Source organism: Amphiura filiformis, chromosome 12, assembly GCF_039555335.1.
Source record: "Amphiura filiformis chromosome 12, Afil_fr2py, whole genome shotgun sequence".
Classification (NCBI taxonomy): Eukaryota; Metazoa; Echinodermata; class Ophiuroidea; order Amphilepidida; family Amphiuridae; genus Amphiura; species Amphiura filiformis.
Window position 1 is genome coordinate 18,253,053 of NC_092639.1, and position 24,138 is coordinate 18,277,190.

The following is a 24,138-nucleotide window of genomic DNA, read 5'->3' on the forward strand; positions in this document are numbered from 1 at the left end:
CATGCAGCTTTGCTGAAAATCTGAGACGAGCTGAAAATGCACGTTTTAATGTTTTTTTTTTCTTTTTCTTTGTTTTCAAGAAATAGGCCTATAAGTGTGAACTATTGCGAGTAAAATAGTGAACTTTTTCTTTTTTCTCCAGTTAGTACAAAAATTAATGATTAGGATCGTCTCAGATTAGGATTGAGGTATCGGCAGAACCAGTGGCGTAGCCAGGATTTCGAAACCGGAGGGGCACAACTTGTAAATGTACGTACCGACGGAAATATTTTTTACCGACGAATGTTCAGATTTCTAGATCCATTTTTTTTTTTTTGAAGAGCAAAAAAAAAAAAAAAAGGGGGATTAGGCCTATAAGGCACTACGAACCTAAACCAATGAACATTTACATTACTACATTAGGCCTATTTTTACAATTTACGGTAAAAAAAAAGTCAATTTCTTCATTCAATTTGCTTTTCACCATACCAAAGCCATCCGTCTACCGACGCCTTACATGTGACATGAACCGACGGCTATCATGAGCGGGGGGGGTCATGAGCAGGGGGGGGCACCGGTCCTCTGCCCGCCGGGCAGAACATGATATTCCCGATGATATTTTTAATCCTAGAATATTATATTGCTGTATTTTTCTGGAATGGCTCGTCGTTCGCAGTCTGGGCTGAGACTATCAACCAACCAATCAATCAATCAATTATCGAATATCGATTGTGGGGCAGGGCTAGCTGGAAAAACTGCAGTCGATTTGTGTGTGTGGCAACGCTGAAGTTGATAGGGGATTTCTTTCTCAAAGGTAAATCTAAGTTTCCTACTATGTCAGTGCAGTAAGATTTTTTGAAAACTTTTAATCTGCAATGAGCAGAAAATAACGATAACACAGTGCTTTTATCATGTTTATATCTTGATTTGAATTCCACGACACGTCGCGAATATAAAGCTTTGCAGTTTGCTTGCTAGCACGGTCAAAATTCGGAAGGTTTGCAAGAAAAGACGTGGTACGTGGCGAGTGAAGTTATATGATTGTAGGTTTAGGACATTATATTATATAGGCCTATAGGAGGTTTATTAGTACCAGAAACTTATACTTTTTTCTCATTTATAGTTGAAATGAATGCGATCTGTCAAAGATTATACTCGAGAACTCTAAATCGTTGAGAAAGACTAAAATATCGTCAACAATCCAGTTATCCATATATATTAATATTTATAAGCCTACATATCATGTGTGTTCCATTGCAAATACGTCAGTGACTCTCCTTGTTGCGGAACATCTAAAAACGATAAACGAAATTAGGCTACCTAGATTCTCGTCACTAGCGCAGAGCAGCATAATTCTTTGCTGTCTGGTTAGCAGGTACGAATAATTCCGCGTGAATTGAGACGTCAGAGCCGGTCAAACACAGAGGACTAGCCTACATCCCGTATCCTACTATCACTCAAACAAGTAAATCTCTTCACGAATTCACTCACCTTGCGATCCTACATCATCAGTTGAAACAAACATCTAAGTTTCCAAAAACAACTTTGTCATTCCTCAAAACTACAAGTAACTTCATTAATAATTTATGTCAATCAAAAGAACGCATGAGTCGAGTTCAGTTGACCAAAATAATATAGCTATAGGCTGAGTGAGACCATTTCATGGTTCAGCAAAAACGCTGCTTAATCCGACACGGCATAAATCCGATTATGAACACACATAAAGTTAGTTAGAAGGAAACTTGATCCATGTTTCAGATTCGGACTATGAGTGTTTTTCATATTCGAACTATATAGTGTGTCTCACATTCAGAAGTGAAATGTTATACACATGTCACTTGTATGACCCACCCCATGACCCCCGGGAGTGGTGAGTCACTTTACAAAGGTGCGTCGGATTTAACTATATACCATGACCCACATGTGCATCTAAACAATGACGGACATTTGCCGACAATGACTGAGCCCCTCGTCAAAATTGTGACGCACATGTTAAGGATTATGACTGTCCTCATGGCGCAAATTTGACTCACCATTTAGGTATTTTGACTGACCCTGATGCACCTAACCATTGATGCACCTAGGTAAAGTGAGTGACACTGACGCACCCCTCGGGGTATGTTGTGACGCACATATTGAGTAAATGACCGTACCCTGCGTCACTTATTGGTTGGTAAATGACCCAACCATGACGCACATCCCCGGGGGTCCTAGGGTGGGTCATACAAGTGACATGTGTATTAGGCCTACTGTTTTCACTTTCGGACTAATGTCTAATCTATTATGTCTAGCGACCCTTTTTCGGACGAGCACACCGTGGAAGGAATTTTACGTTTTGCATAAATCAATGTCGGACCCCAGTCACCCGACTTTCCCACTTAGTCATTTTGTGTATTTTTCATGCTTTACGGTGGCAGGCGGAACGGGACAAGAGGGGGATCCCTGTGTGCCATCACTATATTTAATATGCATGCTTGTTTTAAATATTACGAGGCATGAATGGCGGGTCGGAAAATGCGGGAATAAACCAGGAATATCGATTGATATACATGTAGGGCCTACATGTAGGTCTATATGATTAAAACATCAAAGATATGAAAGAAACGGTTCACTGCATTTACATCTGTCCACGATACGGGAGTGACGAATGTTCATATTAATATTAATATTATAGGCTATATGATTTGATGTCAATCAAAAATTCAACTTCAACTATAATGAAGCTATTCTGTAAAGGCCCATACCCCATCCAAATAGGTCTACCTTGTATCTTGTTTAAAATCAAATGACCATGTATCAAATTAAACTTTTGGCGCACAAGTTATTAATATTTTGTTTCACGAGGTTGCCATTTTGGATTATTTAAAACATTCTTTCAATGATTTGTGATTAATGATATTTTTAAATGCTCCAACATGAAAATATAATATAGTTTGGAAAATCTGTATATTAATACAAAACATTGAATTCAATTTTATATCATACACATATAATTATTTTTTGAAGAAGAAGAAAAAACAGTTCAAGAATTTATAAAGAACATGTACACTACCTATATAGTATAGTCTTCTTTTAAGTATTATGGCCATGTCGCAGTAGATCGCAGATGTCACAAAAGTATCATGGAATCTTGTATTAATTATCACGGTCAGTTTTGTTTTTGAGTGTATAGGCCTAATAATTTAAAACTTTACTCTCGGCGGGTGGTTAAAAAAATAAAAAACAATACATTTGGCATAAATAAGCGTATAGCAGGCTCTTGTTTGCACGTGCATGTCAAGAAGCCTGTGGTCTGGTTAAACATGCTAACTTTAGAGCCCCCGCTAAATAGCAGATACATGGCCTATGCAAAATTTGGAAATAACAGCCAACATTTTGTTTTTGGAATGGATTTATATGAACAGTAACATTAATGTGGCGACTCAGTGGATTATTAATATACATCCACGGCTCAAGTACGGCCAAGTGATAGGATTCCTTGGCCCATAAATGTGGGCATCCTTACTAGCAAACCACGGCCATGTTCACGGCCCATTTTACTGGTTGGAAAACCCTGGGTAAGTTACGACATAATCCCGGCCCTCGCCCGGGTAAAGTCCCAGCCCAATTTCCCGGGTTTGGGCCGACGTCAAGTCTTATACCAGTCCCTGCCAACACCCAGCTCCCCCGGGACACATTTTGAGTCAAATCCCGTATCACATGATGTCAAGTCCCGGACCGTCCCCAGGGGCCAGGGTTGCATTTGATATGTGCATAAATCAAGTCTATCTCGTAACTGAAATAATGGTTGTTTTTTACTCTGTTCAAAATGTGACATGTACCGTACACCAAATACAGCCCCCAAAATGATCTACTTTTAGCGGACCTCAACTCGGAAACAGTTTAGTCATAGTTAAAAATGTGATCCCAAACCCTTTGTGTACCTTTGGACGAATTTGTAGAAGTCTCCGTGTCGAAAAATGCCTGGTACTTGCCCGGTACAAACATAGAAATGACCACATTGTTTCAGTCCTGTTAATGACTATTAATTTCTTCCATACTCCAGTGGTTCCAACATGGACCGGGGTCATTTTTGAGTTCCAACAAGAAGATCAATGGACTTACTACATGCAAACATCCAACATGTACAGTTGTACAAAATGTATTACTAAGTACCGTATATTTTCTTTTTCTATCAATTGATTATTGACTGTTTATATTGGAAGAATTTTTCATTTGTTTACAAAACAGAGTGATTCCAAATCATTTGGTAAACCATGAATGTAGAGGAACTTCGTGAAGAGCTGGCCCATTTTGGGCAGGAGCACCTGCTTGAGTTCTGGGATGACCTTGACAGTGAAAAGAAACAGGAGCTGTATGACGACATCAAGAGTACCGACATAGGAGAAGTGCTGCAGTTCTTTACTAAGGCTATGGAGAATGCAGGGGAGGTTGAGAAGGTGGATGAGAAGATGGAACCAATCCCGTCAGAGCTTATCGGATCTGTGACAAGATCTGGGAAAGAGTTGGAGAAATGGTACAATGAAGGTATGTACTTCAGCTCATTAGTGCTAAGGGTCATTAGTCCAAAAAGGTTATGGGTTAGGGTAGAGTCCGAAGTTTACCGTTTTTTTTTCTAAAATCCATTTTCCGTGTTTTTTGTAAAATTTGTAAATGCATGTTTTATGAATAAACCTTAAAATGTATAAACAATGATTATGAATGATATTAATGTCACAATAAAGTGTTCAATATCGCGATCGATATGCTCTGATTGGAATATTCTCACGATAATAGGCCGACCGACTGTTCGCTGTTACGATGTTTGGATGGGTTCATGCCTTGGTAATATACGTATTATTTTAAAAACAGTATTTTTATCATAAAAATTGATTCACACAGCTCAAGATTGTTTTTAACATTCATTTTTCTTATCGTTTAATAATTTTTGTCATGTCATACAAAAATTTCATTTTCCGTGTTGTACCTCCGATTCCATGATTTTTTTCCGTTTTCCGCTTCGGACTCTAGGTTAGGGTTATATGTTTATGGTTAGGATAAGTGTTAGGATTAGAGTTATGGTTAGTTTTGGGTTAGGGTTGTGTTTAGGGTTAGGGATTGGTAAGTGTTAGGAATAGGATTAGAGTTATAGTTAGGTGTTGAGTTAGGGTTATGATTAGGGTTATGGTAAGTGTTAGGATTAGAGTTATGGTTAGTTTTGGGTTAGGGTTATGTTTAGGGTTAGGGATTGGTAAGTGTTAGGAATAGGATTAGAGTTATAGTTAGGTGTTGAGTTAGGGTTATGTTTAGGGTTATGGTAAGTGTTAGGATTAGAGTTATGGTTAGTTTTGGGTTAGGGTTATGTTTAGGGTTAGGGATTGGTAAGTGTTAGGAATAGGATTAGAGTTATAGTTAGGTGTTGAGTTAGGGTTATGTTTAGGGTTATGGTAAGTGTTAGGATTAGAGTTATGGTTAGTTTTGGGTTAGGGTTATGTTTAGGGTTAGGGATTGGTAAGTGTTAGGAATAGGATTAGAGTTATAGTTAGGTGTTGAGTTAGGGTTATGTTTAGGGTTATGGTAAGTGTTAGGATTAGAGTTATGGTTAGTTTTGAGTTAGGGTTATGTTTAGGGTTAGGGATGGGTAAGTGTTAAGATTAGAGTTATAGTTAGGTGTTGAGTTAGGGTTATGTTTAGGGTTATGGTAAGTGTTAGGATTAGAGTTATGGTTAGTTTTGAGTTAGGGTTATGTTTAGGGTTAGGGATTGGTAAGTGTTAGGAATAGGATTAGAGTTATAGTTAGGTGTTGAGTTAGGGTTATGTTTAGGGTTATGATAAGTGTTAGGATTAGAGTTATAGTTAGGTGTTGAGTTAGGGTTAAGATAAGTGTTAGGATTGGAGTTATGGTTAGTTTTGGGTTAGGGTTATGTTTAGGGTTAGGGATGGGTAAGTGTTAGGATTAGGGTTATAGTTAGGTGTTGAGTTAGGGTTATGTTTAGGGTTATGATAAGTGTTAGGATTAGAGTTATAGTTAGGTGTTGAGTTAGGGTTAAGATAAGTGTTAGGATTGGAGTTATGGTTAGTTTTGGGTTAGGGTTATGTTTAGGGTTAGGGATGGGTAAGTGTTAAGATTAGAGTTATAGTTAGGTGTTGAGTTAGGGTTATGTTTAGGGTTATGGTAAGTGTTAGGATTAGAGTTATGGTTAGTTTTGGGTTAGGGTTATGTTTAGGGTTAGGGATTGGTAAGTGTTAGGAATAGGATTAGAGTTATAGTTAGGTGTTGAGTTAGGGTTATGTTTAGGGTTATGATAAGTGTTAGGATTAGAGTTATGGTTAGTTTTGGGTTAGGGTTATGTTTAGGGTTAGGGATTGGTAAGTGTTAGGAATAGGATTAGAGTTATAGTTAGGTGTTGAGTTAGGGTTATGTTTAGGGTTAAGATAAGTGTTAGGATTAGAGTTATGGTTAGTTTTGGGTTAGGGTTATGTTTAGGGTTAGGGATTGGTAAGTGTTAGGAATAGGATTAGAGTTATAGTTAGGTGTTGAGTTAGGGTTATGTTTAGGGTTATGGTAAGTGTTAGGATTAGAGTTATGGTTAGTTTTGAGTTAGGGTTATGTTTAGGGTTAGGGATTGGTAAGTGTTAGGAATAGGATTAGAGTTATAGTTAGGTGTTGAGTTAGGGTTATGTTTAGGGTTATGGTAAGTGTTAGGATTAGAGTTATGGTTAGTTTTGGGTTAGGGTTATGTTTAGGGTTAGGGATTGGTAAGTGTTAGGAATAGGATTAGAGTTATAGTTAGGTGTTGAGTTAGGGTTATGTTTAGGGTTAAGATAAGTGATAGGATTTGAGTTATGGTTAGGTTTTGGGTTAGGGTTATGTTTAGGGTATTGATTATGGCTTAGGTTGTAGGTTATGTTTAAAGCAAAAATGTGACACAACATCCAATGGGGGAAAAACAAATGATGGTTAGGTAATGGTTAGTTACCGTTTTGGATTTTCGGACTAATGACCCTTTGAACTACCCCATGAGAACTACCTGCCTATTGGTCAAAAGGAGGTTTTCATTATCAATTGGACCAATCAGCAACATTATTGATAATTTCAACACAAAAAAAAATAGGGGTGAATTATTTGCAAAGCTCCATTCTGATTGGTGATGAAAATAAAGATAATGTAACTGACCAATCAGAGGCAATGTTAGAAAGGCAGGTTAAGGTAGTGCTCAGGGGGGTTAAGAGGAGGAGAAAATTGTGTAATGTGTGTAAAATGAATTGAAAAGGTGCTTTTACATGGATGAGGTAATTTGCATACTATGTATGGTACTTTTGTATTTATGTGTGAAAATTGGAAAATACTTTGGCAAGTCAGAGGGGGCATGACATCGGATGCAGGCCTTGTCTTTTGAAAATTGAAGGGGTGCTGCAAATGCGTGCGAACTTTAGAGATAAACCTTTTTTTTCTTTGTGAGTTGTGCTCATTTGCCTCCAAGGCAAAAGGAGGAAGTTCCATAATAAATGGTTACCGGTAATAAACGATAAATATGACTATAAATAAATATATTTTTAAAGATGAACTCAACTGTAACTAATAGACAAAAATACGATATTTAATTTTAATATAATTTTATTACAAAGTTCTTTTTATCATAGTTTCATTTATGTGTAATGTAATGTATATTAGGGTTGGTATATGTGCCTCGGAAATAGCATAAATTTAAAACATTTCTATATAATGCCAGTATTAATGCATGTTGATGGTGGCTTAATTTCCTAGTATTGTTTCTAAATGTATGTTCAAAGGGACACCCAGTCTCACCAGCTGTTGCTATTGAAGATGATAGACATTGCCACATCACAAATCAATTATTGTATTGTTTACCTAGCAAATGACATCTGACAGGAACTGGACGGCATGTTGCAATTGATACTGGTTTTGTGTGTGTGGCAATTATGTATACAATGTAATTTTTTTTTTAAAACTTCATTTAATGCTCAGCCAGTACTAACCAAAAAGTAAAAATATAAAGATTGTAAAAAAAAGTATTTACGACATTAGATGACATATGATGGGGAAATAAAATGAAATTATACAAAATTAAGGTGAGTGGATTGGCAGGAGCTGTATATATACATACATTGATCTCATAGGAAATAATTCAAGGAAGCCAATAATCAAATTAATATTTCCATAATTCTTGTGGTTCTTGAGTCAAGAAATGAGGCATTTTCCCCTGTCTGAGAAAAAGCATGCACATGGGGCAGAAATAACACCCCTTAGAGGAGGGGTCCGCAAATAGCGACGCGCGCCATGGCTTCCCGAGTGGCGCGCGGCGCCGTTTAGATTTAAAAAAAAAATAATAATAATAAAATAAAATCAAAATAAAATAAAACCCTTTGATCAAACTTCATCCATCAGGAATATCTCCAATATTCTACATTTCAACATTAATCAATGCGATTCCCATGTTATCTTTGTAAAGACAGGCTAAAATAGTACAAAATGTTGCACCAAATGGCATCATTTGCACCTCAAATTTCAAAAAATCAATAGCTTCAGAGGACACCCCCTCTGACTCCCCACCCAGCAAGAGTGCTTCGCAGAGCCATTGAGTGGCGCTTTGCAGTTTCTTTTATTTCATGTGGCACTTGAGGAAGCCTGCCTTAGAGGGTATGCAATATGGCGTTACTCATTATAGAGTCATCCTCATTTAAATAAAATTCTGTCCTCCAAAAGGCCTCCATTGGGAATTTCCCATGATAATACAATAAATTGTGGTAGGTATAAAATTAATGGTTGTGGAATCAATCTGCCAGAGCCTTGTTCCTCAGTCATACAGGCATTGGATTTTTCTGCTTTTGCAGGATTCCTGCTTTTTTGTGGTCCAAATTTCGGCACTTCAGCCTGTTTTCAGCCTTCTAATAGCTTCATTTTGCACGCTTTCAGGCTTTTTCAAACCTTTCAGGTCTTTTCATGGATGATCATTCTCATGACTGGTGCACTGGTCATAGAAAGTTCTGTCCTCCAACATGGCTACCATACCCCCAAATATTTTGTCTCTGTTGATGTGTTAAAACACTTGGAGGCTATGCAATAATTATGAGCCATGGGGGAAGGTAAAATTGGGGGGAGCAAGAGAGTTTTGGCACACATTCATGGGGCGCCTAAAAAGGCACATTTTCCTGCTTGCTGTGCTCGCAATATATATCTGGACCATTTAAGGTTTTCAAATTGGGTTGGGATCCCAAATATTTGTCATGTGCAAGCGGGAGGGGTGTGGAGGGGGATATTTTTTGCCATTCCGAGGGGGGGGGGGCAAGCAATTTTTGACAGGCCGGGAGGGGGCAAGCAATTTTTGGTGGGAAATTTGGAAATTTAACCTGGGGGAGGGGCTTATAATTATTGCATAGCCCCTTAGAAAAGGTTGGCCACTAAGCAGTCTCATTTTGTGAACTTCTTTTGCCATTCAACTGGGGATGTTTTGATACACACAAATTGTGCAATTGGGGACCTTAACAGGTACTAGTATATGGAAAATTGAGGATAAACATTGAGTATGTGTGTAGTGTTCATCATATGGGTAAGCTAGGGGTATTTGGTAAAGCAATTGACCCAAGATGCACATTATCTCAAGATAATTAATTGTATCGTTAAACTACAATTTCCTGTTTTACATTACAGGAAATAATGTTTAAATGGCAGTTCCTATTTATCAGTTTATGAGTGGAAAAGCCTGTGAGTTGATGTAATGCTGTATAACAATTCATCCAATTGAGCAATGCCCGAATTAATCATGCATATTAGGACATGACACGTGCATTGTTTATATTGATTGTGTGAACCGGAAAGTGAAAAAACAAACTGTTTTGCATGACAAAGAACTTGTAATAACTAATAAACAGTCTGCATTGTTATCCCACATCATGCACGTGAGGGGAGAGAGAGTCACAAGTCATTAAATATACAAACAATGTATGGGTTTATTTTAAAAACACAAACAACATAAGACAAGACTTAAAAAGGACAAATTTACAATTTTAATGCAATTAATAGTTTGTGACAAATATGTTTTTAGAATTGCCTGCAAATTTCTGCATGGAGAGAGTTGGTCATGCAACATTAAAAAATAAATTTGTCTCATGTCACCCTGCGTGCATTGGATTTCTGATGGTGATTTTATATGGTGAAAACTTTCAAAAATAAAATTTCATTTTCACAATATTTGTTTCATTTTCAAAAAATGAAGACAAATTGCTATTGGCAAAACATAATGGGCCAAAACCAGTGAGTTTTCAAAGGGGTAAAAAAACTAACTGCCTGAACACTTGATTTATTAATAAAAACAATGCATACTACATTAGATTTCAAACTCCCATGGGACATGAGACAAATGTATTTTTTATTTTTTGGCCTAATGAAGCCATTTTTGATTTCATAGGACTAGTATTTCTTCAGAATAAATAGGCTATTCCAGTTGAAATCCATACACCCTACATGGAAGACAGGGCCTTACTCTTCTAACCAGGGGGTGTGCATTTCAAATCCAGGTTACCTGAATGGATGACTGTATTTGAAATCCACACTCCCTGTCTGGGAGATAGAGGTCATGCCTTCCAAATGGTGGTGTATGGATTTCAATTGGAATAGCCCAATGCCGTACCAATGTGTACTATTGTGCACCATGCTAGGAAAAAACAATCTATATATATGGAATTTGATCTGTCATCCATTGATAATTCATAATACAGCTGCTGTGGTATAAAAATATTCAATTTTAACATGAGTGACAGCAGGGTTGCCAAACCCACGATTTGGTAGCCCAATGGTTAAAAAAAAAATTGGGCGACTTTTCGTTTATTTGACCCGCGATTCGGGCTGAAATCTTTTGGCAACCCTGGGTGACAGAGCTTGATTGTTAAGGAATGGCAGCTTGTACTTCATTGTACCATAGACAGTAGTATAGAGAGAACTTCTATATAGTGTCTATGGTTGTATAGGCCCCCTTTTAAGTTGTAATTCACCATGTCATCCACAGCCTCATCCCCCCACTTTTCTTTAAAAAGTTGAGATTTTTATACCACTGGAAATCTTTGGCTACATAATGTTTATATACCAAAGATTTCTTGCAGATTAATTCGTTATATTTTTATTAAAATATCGTCAAATTTAATTACAACAGTGGCCTATGGAGCAGTGTGATACACATAATCATGCATAACTCGCAAACGCAAAATCAGAATCAACTGAAATTTTGGGAATAAGCTTTATTCTTGGATACTTATTGAAAAATGTCATAAAGAGGATGCTAGGATCGCAAAACCCTCCTTTAATGGCTGTGACATACGCTGAATTCTAACAATAATGCTTGAAAAAGTTCTGTGAACTCAAAACAAGACCAGACTAATAAGTGAAGGCTATACAATAGCTATTTGAACAAACTGAACCCTAGCAGGGGCAGAGGTCTGGTTTATGTTTTGAGGGTCAAATTTTGGACAGGCAGTTTCTGTGAAAATGACAGGCACTTGTCAATCCTAGTTAAGACCCTGGTGGCCATCTACATGCAATAAAGCATTGATCTTATTTGATCTAATTATATTACTTCATTACTTTTCAGGTTTAAAACAGGTAGCTAATGGCAAGGTGTGTGTTCTACTTATGGCTGGTGGACAAGGCACAAGACTAGGTGTAACATACCCTAAAGGAATGTATGATGTAGGTCTACCATCAACCAAGACGCTATATGAACTACAAGCACAGCGTATTCAACGTATCCAACAGTTAGCCTATGAGAAGACTGGCAAGCATGGGGTAGTACCATGGTAAGAAATCAACCAACTGTTTGTATTAGACAAATCACGGGTACAGGTTGGTAGTCCGAAGGGTCGTTAGCCTGAACACCCAATGAAATCAAAGTATTGTAGACCCTAATCCTGACACTAACCATTAACTTGACCTTATCTTATAATCTACGGCCTAAATCTACAGCTAAACCTAACCCTGACTCTAATCCAAACTCTGATCCAAACTATATCCCTGGCACTAACCCTTCAGACCTAAATGTTAACCCTAGCCTTAACCCTAACCCTAATCGTAACCTAAAATGCACTAAAACCTAATTTACAAAAAATCGGACTAATGACTCTTCAGACTAATGGGATGTTACCAAATTTACAGGGATATGGTGAAATAGTACTACATGCTTAGATTCACTATACCATGGAGCTGGGTATGCACCCACCCAAATAACTCCTTAGAGTTAAGGTTATTAGGCAACATATACATCAAATTGAAATCTTTTAAAAAAACCTGAGATTATACTGATAAAACCTGGAATTCAAAAGAAGTTGAAGCTTCTTACAGCCATGCATGTAGACCAGAATCCCGGTGGTCAGGGTTAATTGGCCCTTTGCACAGTGCATCTATAAAACGAGTCATCCAGCTTACCTACCCCTATTAGTATTATAATACTATTTCAAAGAAATTGCGTGCTGCACAAAAATTTTTGCACTTTTAGTACTATAATTTTGGTCTAAATAGAAATGATTTTTGGCCATAAATTGGTTCTCACAATTTCATTTAAAATACACAAGAAAAATTTTGAACCGGGTACCTTTCGGGTAAAAACATAATGCGCTAACCAATTGAGCCATTTAGCCCACTGAGATCGTAAAGGAATTTTTTAAAACTATATACGGCGCGCCGTCTCCTCAGCACTTAGTGTAGTTCGCTTCTTTCACAGAATGTGAATGACGCGAAACCCAAGTAGCTGTTGAGGAGACTGATGATTCGCAATTAATTCCCTGTCCATAAATCCAAAGTAATTCTTAGTATTTACAAAGTGGTAGCCTCAAAAGGCCGCTGTGCTTCATGATTTCTCCGGAAATACATCGACTTGGAGCGGCAAGTTTCAGGATAGCAATGAGAAAAATAGTATCTATCATGTGATACCAAAACCTCATCAACAATGAAAAATATCGGGGGGATGATGCTGTCGATCGGGTTACGGACCTTTAAAAAAAAGCTTTGGTTTCAGGTGTCATGACCTTATTTGGTGCAGACAATTATCAATACAGTTGGTATACTTTTACTTTATGTAAAATTAACTTTTTTGGTCAAAAAATTGACAAAACTACAAAAATAATGCATTGCAATTTGCATAGCTTGTTTTCTATTGTGCAAACAATGATTATTTGTGATATTATCAAGCATACATAAAAAACATAAAAGTTATCATTTGCTTATCATGATTTGAGGATAATATGCTGAAATACCCATCAAATTCGGGCATATGGTTCCCAGAAATTAAAATGTATATATAGCATTTGTACCATTATTTTAGACAAATCTCGTTATCTGACTCATTAGGTTTAATTGCATTTGGGTACTGATCATACATTTTGTACTTGTGGTACTAATGATGACAAAAATATATTTACTTGATTGATGGACAAATTATTCCCATCTTGTTTCTGAGGTACTAAAATTCATAATAATTCAATATGGCATAATGAGTGATTATGATAATGAGATTTTGGTTTAAAAAAGGGTACAATAATGCTTAAATGTATTTTATTGCTTTCATTAGGCATGCTATACAAAAAATGTGTTGCACATAGGCCTTTTTAACCCCATATTTTGACTTTTCTTTTATTGTTGATTTATTTTTACTTGTCCAATTTACAATTGACTGATCCTACATGTAGAGGCGCTTTTTGTACAATTAGCATTTCAGCACTTTTCTACTTGTATTTTGCTTTCGAGAAGCTAACAACCATCACCATTCTTGAATCTACGGGTATACAAACAGATTCCCTCTTTCCTTCTCTCTCTCTCTCTCTCTCTCCACCCTCTTTCTATCTCTTACTCTTCATCTCCCTCCCTCCTTTCTCTCTTTTCCCCCTTGTAGGGGGCAGGGGACTCAAATGCTATGCCACTGTGTTTACTTGGCTATTTTTTGTTTGCAAATATTCTACAAAAAACAGCAAGAAAAAAAAAATTTACCTTTGATTCTAGTAGACTTTTCTAATTTTTTTTACTGTATTTTATAACAAACCCCCTGCCTCCCCCCCAAAAAAAAATCCCAAAACTTGGGTTGGTCAGATAATGGTAAGGCAAAAATTTGTTGGGAGCCTAAGGTACATGTACAAACGACCATATGAAACAATCAGACCACCTACATGTACCTATATGCTGATTTTCTTGTTTGATTCTATTTACCTGTACAGGTACATCATGACAAGTGAACACACCAAGGACCCAACAGAAGCTTTCTTTAAACGCAATAACTACTTTGGCTTGATCAAAGAAAATGTTGTGATGTTTGAGCAAAACATGTTACCATGCATAAGCTTTGAAGGCAAGATTATACTGGATCAAAAGCACAAGATCTCCAGAGCACCAGGTTGGTTGGTTGTATTTGTATAGTGTACTTAACCCCATGAGAACTACCTGCCGATTGGCTAAAAAGAAGTTTCATTATCAATAGGCCCAATCAGCAACATTGTTAGAATAATTTCACCACACAAAAAAAATTAGCAAAGCTCCATTCTGATTGGTGATTAAAGTGACGATATCATGTAATTGACCAATCAGAGGCAATGTTAGATCGGCAGGTACTGCTCAGGGGATTAAAGCCATGATGTATGATATCTGTTATGCTGAAATAATATTAGTTATTAATAACTGTCCATTTAAAGCCAAAATAATGAATTTAAGTGAAAGAAACTCCACTGGCTATTTTATTTTGGGCTGTTTGACGTTTTATAATATGGGGGGTGGCCTTAATGTGTAAAGTCACAATTATGACTTTAATTCAAACTTGCTCGGTTGTCCTAAAAATACAAAGAATTTGGCTGAATCCAATTAGGTGTAAGTTGGGACATGTGTAAACATTATAAATATTCTAAAAATTCAGGCTTGACAAAAATTGACCACACTGATTTTAAAAGATTGTTCATTCTATGGCTTTAAAATAATAAAAGACCTAAATAGGTGTGAATTGGGATATTTCATTGTTGTTTGAAACAGTTTAGACATTTGAAGGAACGGATTAAAATGTTTTGTGTTATAATTCAGAATACCAAAAAGCAAGAAAACTGTATCTGGAATTTCTAAAATTAGGGTCTGTAAAAACTTCATTCCCGATTTTGAAAATAGGGTTGGTCGGTGTTGGACAAGCAACCAATCTTTTTTTGTCTGACTCGATTACCTCCTTTCTTTACTGACAGATGGAAATGGGGGTCTATACAGAGCATTAGCAAGCTGTAACATCATAGATGACATGGAACAAAGAGGATTGAAATACTGTCACGTGTATGGAGTAGACAATATCTTGGTCAAATTGGCTGATCCATGGTTTGTAGGATTCTGTATTGCAAAGGGGGCCAATTGCGGTGCCAAGGTAAGATACCGAAAGTATTAGATAACAAAAAATATAAACTCTATTCTACGTTTTTTTCTAATGACCCTCCCCCCAAACATGACCACATATTTTTTTACCCACTTCACTCACACTTTTTCAGTCAAAAGCAATCCACTTTTTCAGTCAAAAGCAATCCACTTTTTCAGTCAAAAGCAATCCACTTTTACTAAAAGACTACAGATTTTACCTATGTATGGCAACAAAATATTTATCCCCAACATGCAAAACCTGGGGTGGTCATGCCCGTAAAACAGGGTTTTTGTGTGTGTGTGGGGGGGGGGGTGCGTTTGTAAATGCCGTCTAACGAGGACCTACATATGGATACACACACGTAAAAACGAGGACACACCTCCAAACGAGGACGACCACGAATTAAAACTATGCCCAGGATGACGTAAATGATGCAAATATGCATATAAGATAGCATATAAGATAGGTCCCCATAGCGGGTATAGGACGGGTCTCGGTTGGATAGTAAGTTGCCTGGTGTGTTTGCGTGAGGTCCACGGTGTGTCGATTAAAAACGGGTGTGTAAGTCCTCGTTAGATCCTTCTAAAGTCGAGGTCCTCGTTTGAACGTATTTACAAACAGGGGTGCGTGTGTGTCATCTTATTTTGCTCTTCCAGAAATTTACTGCATCCCCTCATTTTTTATTTTTTAAACTTGGGAATTCCCAGACCAGAATTTAATTCGGAAAAAAATGGGAATTCCCAGTTTGGGAATAATTGTAAAATTGGGATTTCTCAGAAAAGGTAAAATTTCACAAAGAATTTTTGGAAATCCTATGTCGTCTTTAGTCATTTGAAATGATTGCTAACTGATGATATTTCTTGGGAATTCCCATGACGAACACAGGAATCCCATGTCTTCTTAAGTGGGGTGCAATTAATTTTGTGTATAAATATGTTTGTATGACTTAATGTTGATACTGGTTTAATTTTTATTTTTATTTGTTTGAATTCAAGGTTTAAATTAATTCTTAATTTTGTGCTGATAATTTGAAATTTTTTGCTTCCACCATGTACACATCAAGATTCTGCTTGGATTTTACTTCATGAGCATACTGTTTGTGTGTATCCCTGCAAATTTGTAATGGAATAAATTGGCTGTTTTTTTTTTTTAATTATGAAAGGTGGTTGAGAAAGCCTACCCCACAGAACCAGTCGGAGTAATATGCAGAGTGGATGGCAAGTTCCAAGTTGTAGAGTACAGCGAGATTACGCTCAAGACAGCAGAGAGAAGAAACCAAGATGGTCGTCTGATGTTCAGTGCTGGCAACATCTGTAATCATTTCTTCACAACAGACTTTTTGAGAGAATTAGCCAGGTAAGGAGAGAGAGAGAGAGATGTGTCTTAAAAACACTGTGAGAAGCATATAATGCTGATGGGGGAAGGCAACCATGGCAACAGTCCTCGTTATGTGGAACAATAAGTGCAAATAAATGTTTTTAGGCCTACTTGCATTCTTGTTATTCCTATACAGTGTTCAAATTAAGTATCAAATTCAGATATCCGACGGACAACCTGATCACAATTTCTTGTTGCTCACCAGAATTTTTGGTTACTGGATTGTAACACATATTTTATCCAAACTGTAATTCTTGCCAAAATGTGTGCTTTTTTATTCAATAATTTTAGTCTCTCCATTTTTGTTGGCTTCATTTGGTCCAATATTTTGACTTGAGAATAAGTGTAGATAATAAATTGCAATAGCAATGGGGAATGTTCGATGGGAATTTGTACTATCAAATTTGAATTCTTTGCCATATTTTCAATTGGCAATGATAAGAGGAAATTCTAGGTATGCTTACAGATTTGTGTAGATTCTTGGTTGTCCATCACACAACCACTATGAGTCATTCTAGGTGGTCCGCAGCTAAAGTTTGTTCGACTTATAATAGGCGAAAAAATAAGACTAATAACATCCGTGTATTGGCATACATGCACTTTGCTGCAGCACTTACGCTAGTTGCACATTGCATAATGCATGATTGGCGCACACTTATGTGAATTTACTCATGCATGGGTTGGGACTTAATTATGCACAGTAACAAAAACCAAATAATTTTCACCTATCATAAGCCGAACAAACTTAAGTTTTCGGTATCTCAGGCAATTGAGGTACTACTTATTTTGAACACTGTTACTCTGCACTTCCTACTGCTTACAAACCCAGGGGATGCTTTTTACTAACATTTACGATGCATTATAACTTGTCTGGACTTACGGTGGGCTAAAGGATATGACGATATGTGATGCATTGTAAATGGTTACAAAATGCACCCCTGAATTGCTATCTGCTGGGATGTGAGAGTTCCTCTTTTCAGCTGATTTACTCTTTTTTCTTTGCTAAAAAGTGGTTGTTTTCTTTTATTTTCAGCCCATATTTGGTGCTTGTCAGCTTTAAAAAAATAATTTTCCTCTTTTTTGGTCCGTGGCCTCTCACACCCCTGTATCCTACATTTTCTGTATCATATACATTGTGTATTTTATCATGTAGACTAGAAAGCTTTCATAATAATGTCATAAAGATGCCCTCTTTAGGTGCCGTCATTAGTGGGGTAAAAAGAAATGGAGTAAATACCGCAATTTGTTAAAATTATACAAACATCTGGAATGCCCACCCTTGCTCCATATGTTATTGTTGTTTCAGGGCCTAGATTTCAACCGAATCACAGAATCAATTCTTGTAATTGAATCTTGTAAGATTCAGTTGTGAGTAAGTGCAGTGACTATGATGGATTTTGATTCTCGCAAACCAAGACAAAATCTAGGCCCTATGTTTATAAATGGTGGAAGTACGGACCAAGGAGCAAAGCACACAAGAGCACATACAATCCTTGTACAATCTACCTATCATCAGACTTGGCACCAGATATCCCAATGCCTTTGATTTTTGCATCAAATTTACTTACTAGGTATGAATAAAAGCTTTTGTATTCATCTTCACTATCACATGTCATCTTTGTCTTATCCTCCCATCTCTCTCTCCTCCTCCTCTCTCTCTTTCATCTTACTCTACTGATGAACATCCTCACTGCATACCCGCATCATGGCATATCTATCTGCTTGTGTTTGTCTTGTCCATCCGTCCGACTCATCTCTCCTCTCCACGCTGTCATCACTGAATACCTATATACTGTGGCTCGTTTTCATGTTGTACATTTTAGTAGTGGGTAAGTTTTGTTTGTGATGTGACATATTAAAACATACTTGGTCATGTGAGTGCAAAAAAATGGAAGGTGCAATGGCTGCCTGACGTTAGATTTTGAAATTGCTAGGGCCGGCATCGGCACCGTTTTTTTTATGTCGACATATTTTGTATCTCGATGTCGACATACATTTGGGTTCCAAAATTTACCAGGACTTTTTTTTTCATGATTTTAGGAAAAGTGTAAAAAAATTCCTACAAATATCTAGAAACACCATTGGCAAAATTCAAGATGGCCGTCTTCATCATAGCGATCACATAGCGATCAAGTGTACATCTACACCAGAAAACAAGGCAAAATACTGTCAAAAGTATGACCCCTGTAGGCAAATATCAAGAAAAGTTGGCGAAATAATAGGTAAAAGATAAGATTTGGCACTGCATTTTGTTGAAAATACATTGGAAGTGGCCAATATTTTGAGTGATAATGAGCTTGCCTGACAAAGTTTTACCAGGCCATTTCCTGAGCACTGAACTTTTATGTCACCATGGAAGAAGTTCTGTCGGCATACATTGACATAATTCACTTTGTCAACAGGATTCCGACAGAAGACGTGTCGACGCCGGCCTTAGAAATTGCACTTGAAGAGGAATCCAAAACGTTGGCAAAATGTTTATCTCATTATGGCATTGGGTTTGAGATTGCTCATCAGGTGACAAAATGACAAAAGGTCGCTATTGCACATACGACTTTAGTGCACTCACATGACTTGTTCCCCTTTGTCAAATATCAAGATTTAATCACATTGTAAGGCAAGCTGATCCAACGAGGCTATAAAGGTGGCAATTGTGAAATGATAACAATAAGGAGTGAAAAACAGTCAAATATATATAAAAAATGACAATGTGTAAGTTCAATTTTGCTACCAAGTATGCTGTAATTCATACGCCTTCCTCGAGTAATTTAGATGTTGTTTTTATCGTAGCTCTATACGTAATGATGATAAGTATATAAAAATATACATTTTCAAAAAAGGAAATGATGCAAGAAATCCAGTTAGCCAAATCTAAAATTGGCCTTGGTGCATGGATCAGATCATGCTTCAATTGAAAGAAGAAATGCAATCTGTGAAATATTGTTGAAATCAAAGTTTTATTTTTGAAGAAATGTATAAAAATAGCCAGGAATTTCCATTTTTTTTCCTCAAGCTAATTTGGCCTATGTGATATAACCCATGCTAACTTGCACTTAGCTTTTGATGATGTTTCATATTTTTGTCCCAATTAAAGATTATCATTGATTGGAATCAAAGAGTGACCATGGCCTTTGTTTGAATGACAATGGCAGCTAAGCATCCTGTATAGTTCTTGTGCTGATTGATAAAAGTCACATGAATCAAGGACTATTTGGAGCACATGATGTACTGTGTACTGCCATATAAGGTCAAGAACCTGTATTTTGCCATACTGGTCCAGTTTATGTTCTTGCTACTGCTACGATGCACACCAACATCACCTGGTTAATAATTACTTTGTACAGCAGAGACACTAAAATCAATACCCGGGATCGATACAGGTGAATGTGCTATGCACGATTTGATATTCAGACGATAAATCTTTGGATACCGGGGTAGAAAATGATGAATATCTCCCGTAATGCACTTACCACTTAGGTGTATGTTGTACATACACAAGAAGAAGCAGCCATATCAAAAAAGAAAACATCAACCCAGATACGAAAGTTAAGAGTGTCATAAATGAGAAACAAACTTAAATTCATGGAAACAGCAAACTTTTGTCGATCGGGTCACACTCCTTTAAGGTGGCTGTGTACTCTCAGACATGCATGTAGTAAAAGTGCAATAACTTTGTAATTATTCGCATAAGACATATAAAAGTATACATTTTATAAAGGCAAGACATCAATAAATCTTAATATAAATACAGATTTGGGGTAAAAACAACAATTATGAAGAAAATCACAAAAAGTGAGTTTTTGGCAATATTTGTTAGGTACATCATAACAAAAAACACTCTTTCCAAAATATTTCATTTTGTTTTAGCTCAATCTTGAGGCTCCATTCCAAAAACGCTTTTTTAATTTTTTTGATACTGGCCTTATTGTTTGAGATATTGACCATATAAGGCATCAAATTGAACTTTTTAAAATTCACAAATGCCTATTTGCACAAAATGATGCCTAAAATCGGAAATAGACCAAAATATAAAAAATGAGAAAACCGTTTCTTGAGTCGATCATGCTTTTTACGATGATCATATTTGCTTACCTATAGATGCTGTATTTATTGAGTTATCGTGTACCTAAATCGTCATTTTACCGAGAAAATGAACATTGAAATAATGGCCGTTAAAGTTTAAAGTGGTCACATTTTGCCCTTTCATCGAATCTCATAGGAGAATGCGGCAGTTTTCGTTTTTTTACCTTATATTATGTGAACAACGGGTAAATCCACAGCCCGTTGAGAAGTTTGAGCAAAATCCATTCATAACTTGATATTCAAATCGAGGAAAAGAACTTGAAAAAACCCACATTTTATCAGCTAAAACGGAGCCATTTGACCACTTGAAATAAGTGTTTCCAAAGGATGCGCCACGCATGCAGATAAGCGTCGGCGTATGCGTAAGCGTATCTGTGCGTTATCAAATTCTTGCGATACATAGTAGCGATGCGTTGTTCTGCCGCGTGTCACCCGCTGATACAACAAAGATTTTTCTCTTTTAAAATTGCAAACACGAATGAAATAGTGAAATAAAATCCATAAAATAGCGCAGTTGGAGTTTATAAATCTGGATTTTCTTTCCTTGTATTTATAAAAAAACATAACAAAGTAACAAATATCAAAAAAGCTCAAATTTGCGAAAGAAACAACGTCTTGAGTACACAGCCGCGTTAAGGGATGTATAAAAAATGTTTTTAAAATGTTGATATTTATACAGCGCCTTTCACATGTGTGCACATGTATCAAAGTGCTTTACATTTATTCTGCTGGCATTAGAATATATCAGCTGCCATACAATGCCCACTTGAGGCATGCTCCTACCTTTGGGTGGTGCTCAATGGACAATATTTATAACAGCTCCCCATTTCACCCCTGGGTAGAGAGTGTCAAGTAAGGTAAAGCGCCTTACCTAAGAGCACAACACGATGGCACCGCCAGGACGCGAACTCGCTTTCCACTGTAGTATACTAGCTTGGTTTATATACTGCGCCAATAAAATATCCTTACACTTGGAAAAATAATCACAATTACAAAACTGAACAATATTGGGGTAAATTTGGTTTTTTAATAGATGCACTATCTAATCCTGCACATTATGACACCACGTTGAATCCAATGCGACCTTATAGAAGTAAAGTTACAAGCAATTGAATAGACAAAGATCCAATTTTAAAATTGACAAACTTGCCTATACAAGGCGCAAAAAGATTCCAACAAGCGCAACAAAGAGACAACACAGTTTCTCCAATGAAGCGTTATTTAAAGCAGTTTTTATTTCAGTTTTTACTTCTCTGTACTTTTCATTTATTTGTCAGTTCTTTTGTTTCAGTTTTCTTTTGTTCCTTTTGTTTTAAATTAAAGCCAAACGCATAAATTAGCCTTTCACCACTCTCAAACCAGATTTGTGGTCTGTGGAGGTTTGAATAGGCCAGTTTGTCACTTTTGAAACGGGACCTTCGTCTAATCAAATGCTTGTAACTTTACTTCTTGAAGTCACATTGGATTCAATGTGGTGTCATAATATGCAAGATTAGATAGTGCATCTATTAAAAAAACAAATTTACTCCAATATTGTTCAGTTTGGAAATTGTGATTATTTTTCCAAGTGTAAGGATACTTTATTGGCACAGTATAGATTCTGTCAATTGGCAGTACCATGCTGTAACCTCCTGCTGGTGATTTACTGCTTTACCTATCTATCTATGTATTCCATTATAGGGAACACGAACCAAGACTGAAACACCATATAGCCAAGAAGAAGATCCCATTCATAGATAACAGTGGAGAACGTATAGTGCCTACCAAACCTAATGGAATCAAGATGGAAAAATTTGTCTTTGATGTCTTTGAGTTCTCAATGTAAGTATAATGTGTTAAAGGGCTCACATAGAGTTCAAAACAATCATCCATTTTATGCTTGTGATCACTCCATTAGGTTGCACACTTTTGTTCTTTTTAACCATTAATGTTAGTGACGAACCCGATATTGGCCAGATCGGATGTGGATCAGGATCGGTAAAAATCCACTCAATTACCAATCCTGTGAACCGATCCAACATTGTTTGATAAAAGAGATATATTCCGACCTGAACGATGTTAAAAACGATGAAATTTATAAATACTGAAGTACATGATGTGTTCCCACAATAGTTACAAAGTTCAAGAAACGATAAGCCTTACGTTATATCACATAATTAGCCCTATAATGCCTCGTACATGACTGTATATACTTCCGCATTTTACGCAGCAGCGCTGTGAGCTTGTTGTTATCGTAAGCATGCCACTGCGCACTGTGTCTGCGCAGGTTCACGAGTTCATGGTACACAGGTTAACGAACTTTGAGAAGCATGCTAGAATTTACCAGATTAGCGCCGCGTCGCTAGCTTAGAATTGTGTGCTACACGTACTGTGGTATACATGTTTGTTTACAACTACGCAAGTCAGCATAAATGAGTTATTTCGTGGGATATCAAGAAATTCTTTCAAGGTAAAATACTAAATATATGTACTACTGAGAGCTACTGAGCAGCTGAGCATACATGGAAGTATTAAATGTGTCACAGTCGTCATTCATTCTGAAAATCGGATCGGGATCGGGATCGGCTGATCTGAAATTTTTTGGATCGGGGATCAATGATTTCAGGCTCGTTTTTGTAATATATTAGAGTTGTGCAACACAAATTGCAAACAGGCAAAACATTGTTAAATTTTTACCAAATAAGCCATAGGAAAATTAAAAAAAACACCAGGAAACTGAGTCCAGGAAGCCACTGGTCACATTTATATTTCTATATGTTACTGAGTTATGACAAATAATAGGCCAAAATGAAAGTTTTTGCTATTTCCCACCTCGCAGGAAAATTGTGCACATTGGGGAAAAATAAAACCAATGAGCCTTGGGATGTCACGTATTGAACCCATACCTTTCCCTGTGAGTATGGGCTTTATTTTTCTCAATATCTGAGCACAAACACTACAAGCTCAGGCACCGCTCCGACTCACCTTAAACTAATTTGACTATTTCATGTTTTCAATTTGTTTAAAGGGATTTTGCTGCATTTGAAGTATTGAGAGAAGACGAGTTCTCCCCGCTGAAGAACGGCATCAAGGCCGACAAGGATAACCCCACCACAGCAAGACATGCGCTGCTATCACTCCATCACCGATGGGTGCTCAATGCAGGAGGGCGCTTTGTGGACAAAGATGGCACACCAATTCCTGCTATTCCAAGGTAGAGTTCTTTATTGCTAGGTATTTTTTGCTATTACGTTATACTAGCCTGGTGTTAAATCTTATTTATATATCGTCACTGGGTGGGAAAATTTCGTATGTACTTTTGACCCTTGAACATGGATAAAGCCTTGTAGGTGTAGAC

General features: G+C 37.0%; 1 protein-coding gene across 2 annotated transcripts in view; it reads left to right on the top strand.

Annotated features, from left to right (window-relative positions):
- The first annotated feature begins 675 nt into the window (after positions 1-675).
- LOC140165887 (UDP-N-acetylhexosamine pyrophosphorylase-like) overlaps positions 676-24,138 on the top strand; it is a 38,743-nt gene continuing 15,280 nt past the window's right edge. The window contains exons 1-8 of one of the 2 annotated variants that reach the window (XM_072189232.1): positions 676-793; positions 4,210-4,506; positions 11,565-11,769; positions 14,176-14,351; positions 15,178-15,350; positions 16,504-16,697; positions 22,482-22,622; positions 23,809-23,994. In XM_072189232.1, the coding sequence (XP_072045333.1) occupies positions 4,236-4,506; positions 11,565-11,769; positions 14,176-14,351; positions 15,178-15,350; positions 16,504-16,697; positions 22,482-22,622; positions 23,809-23,994 (1,346 nt within the window). In that variant the 5' untranslated portion in view covers positions 676-793; positions 4,210-4,235. The remainder of the gene's footprint in view (positions 794-4,209; positions 4,507-11,564; positions 11,770-14,175; positions 14,352-15,177; positions 15,351-16,503; positions 16,698-22,481; positions 22,623-23,808; positions 23,995-24,138) is intronic. The other variant, XM_072189233.1, reaches the window with a different exon arrangement.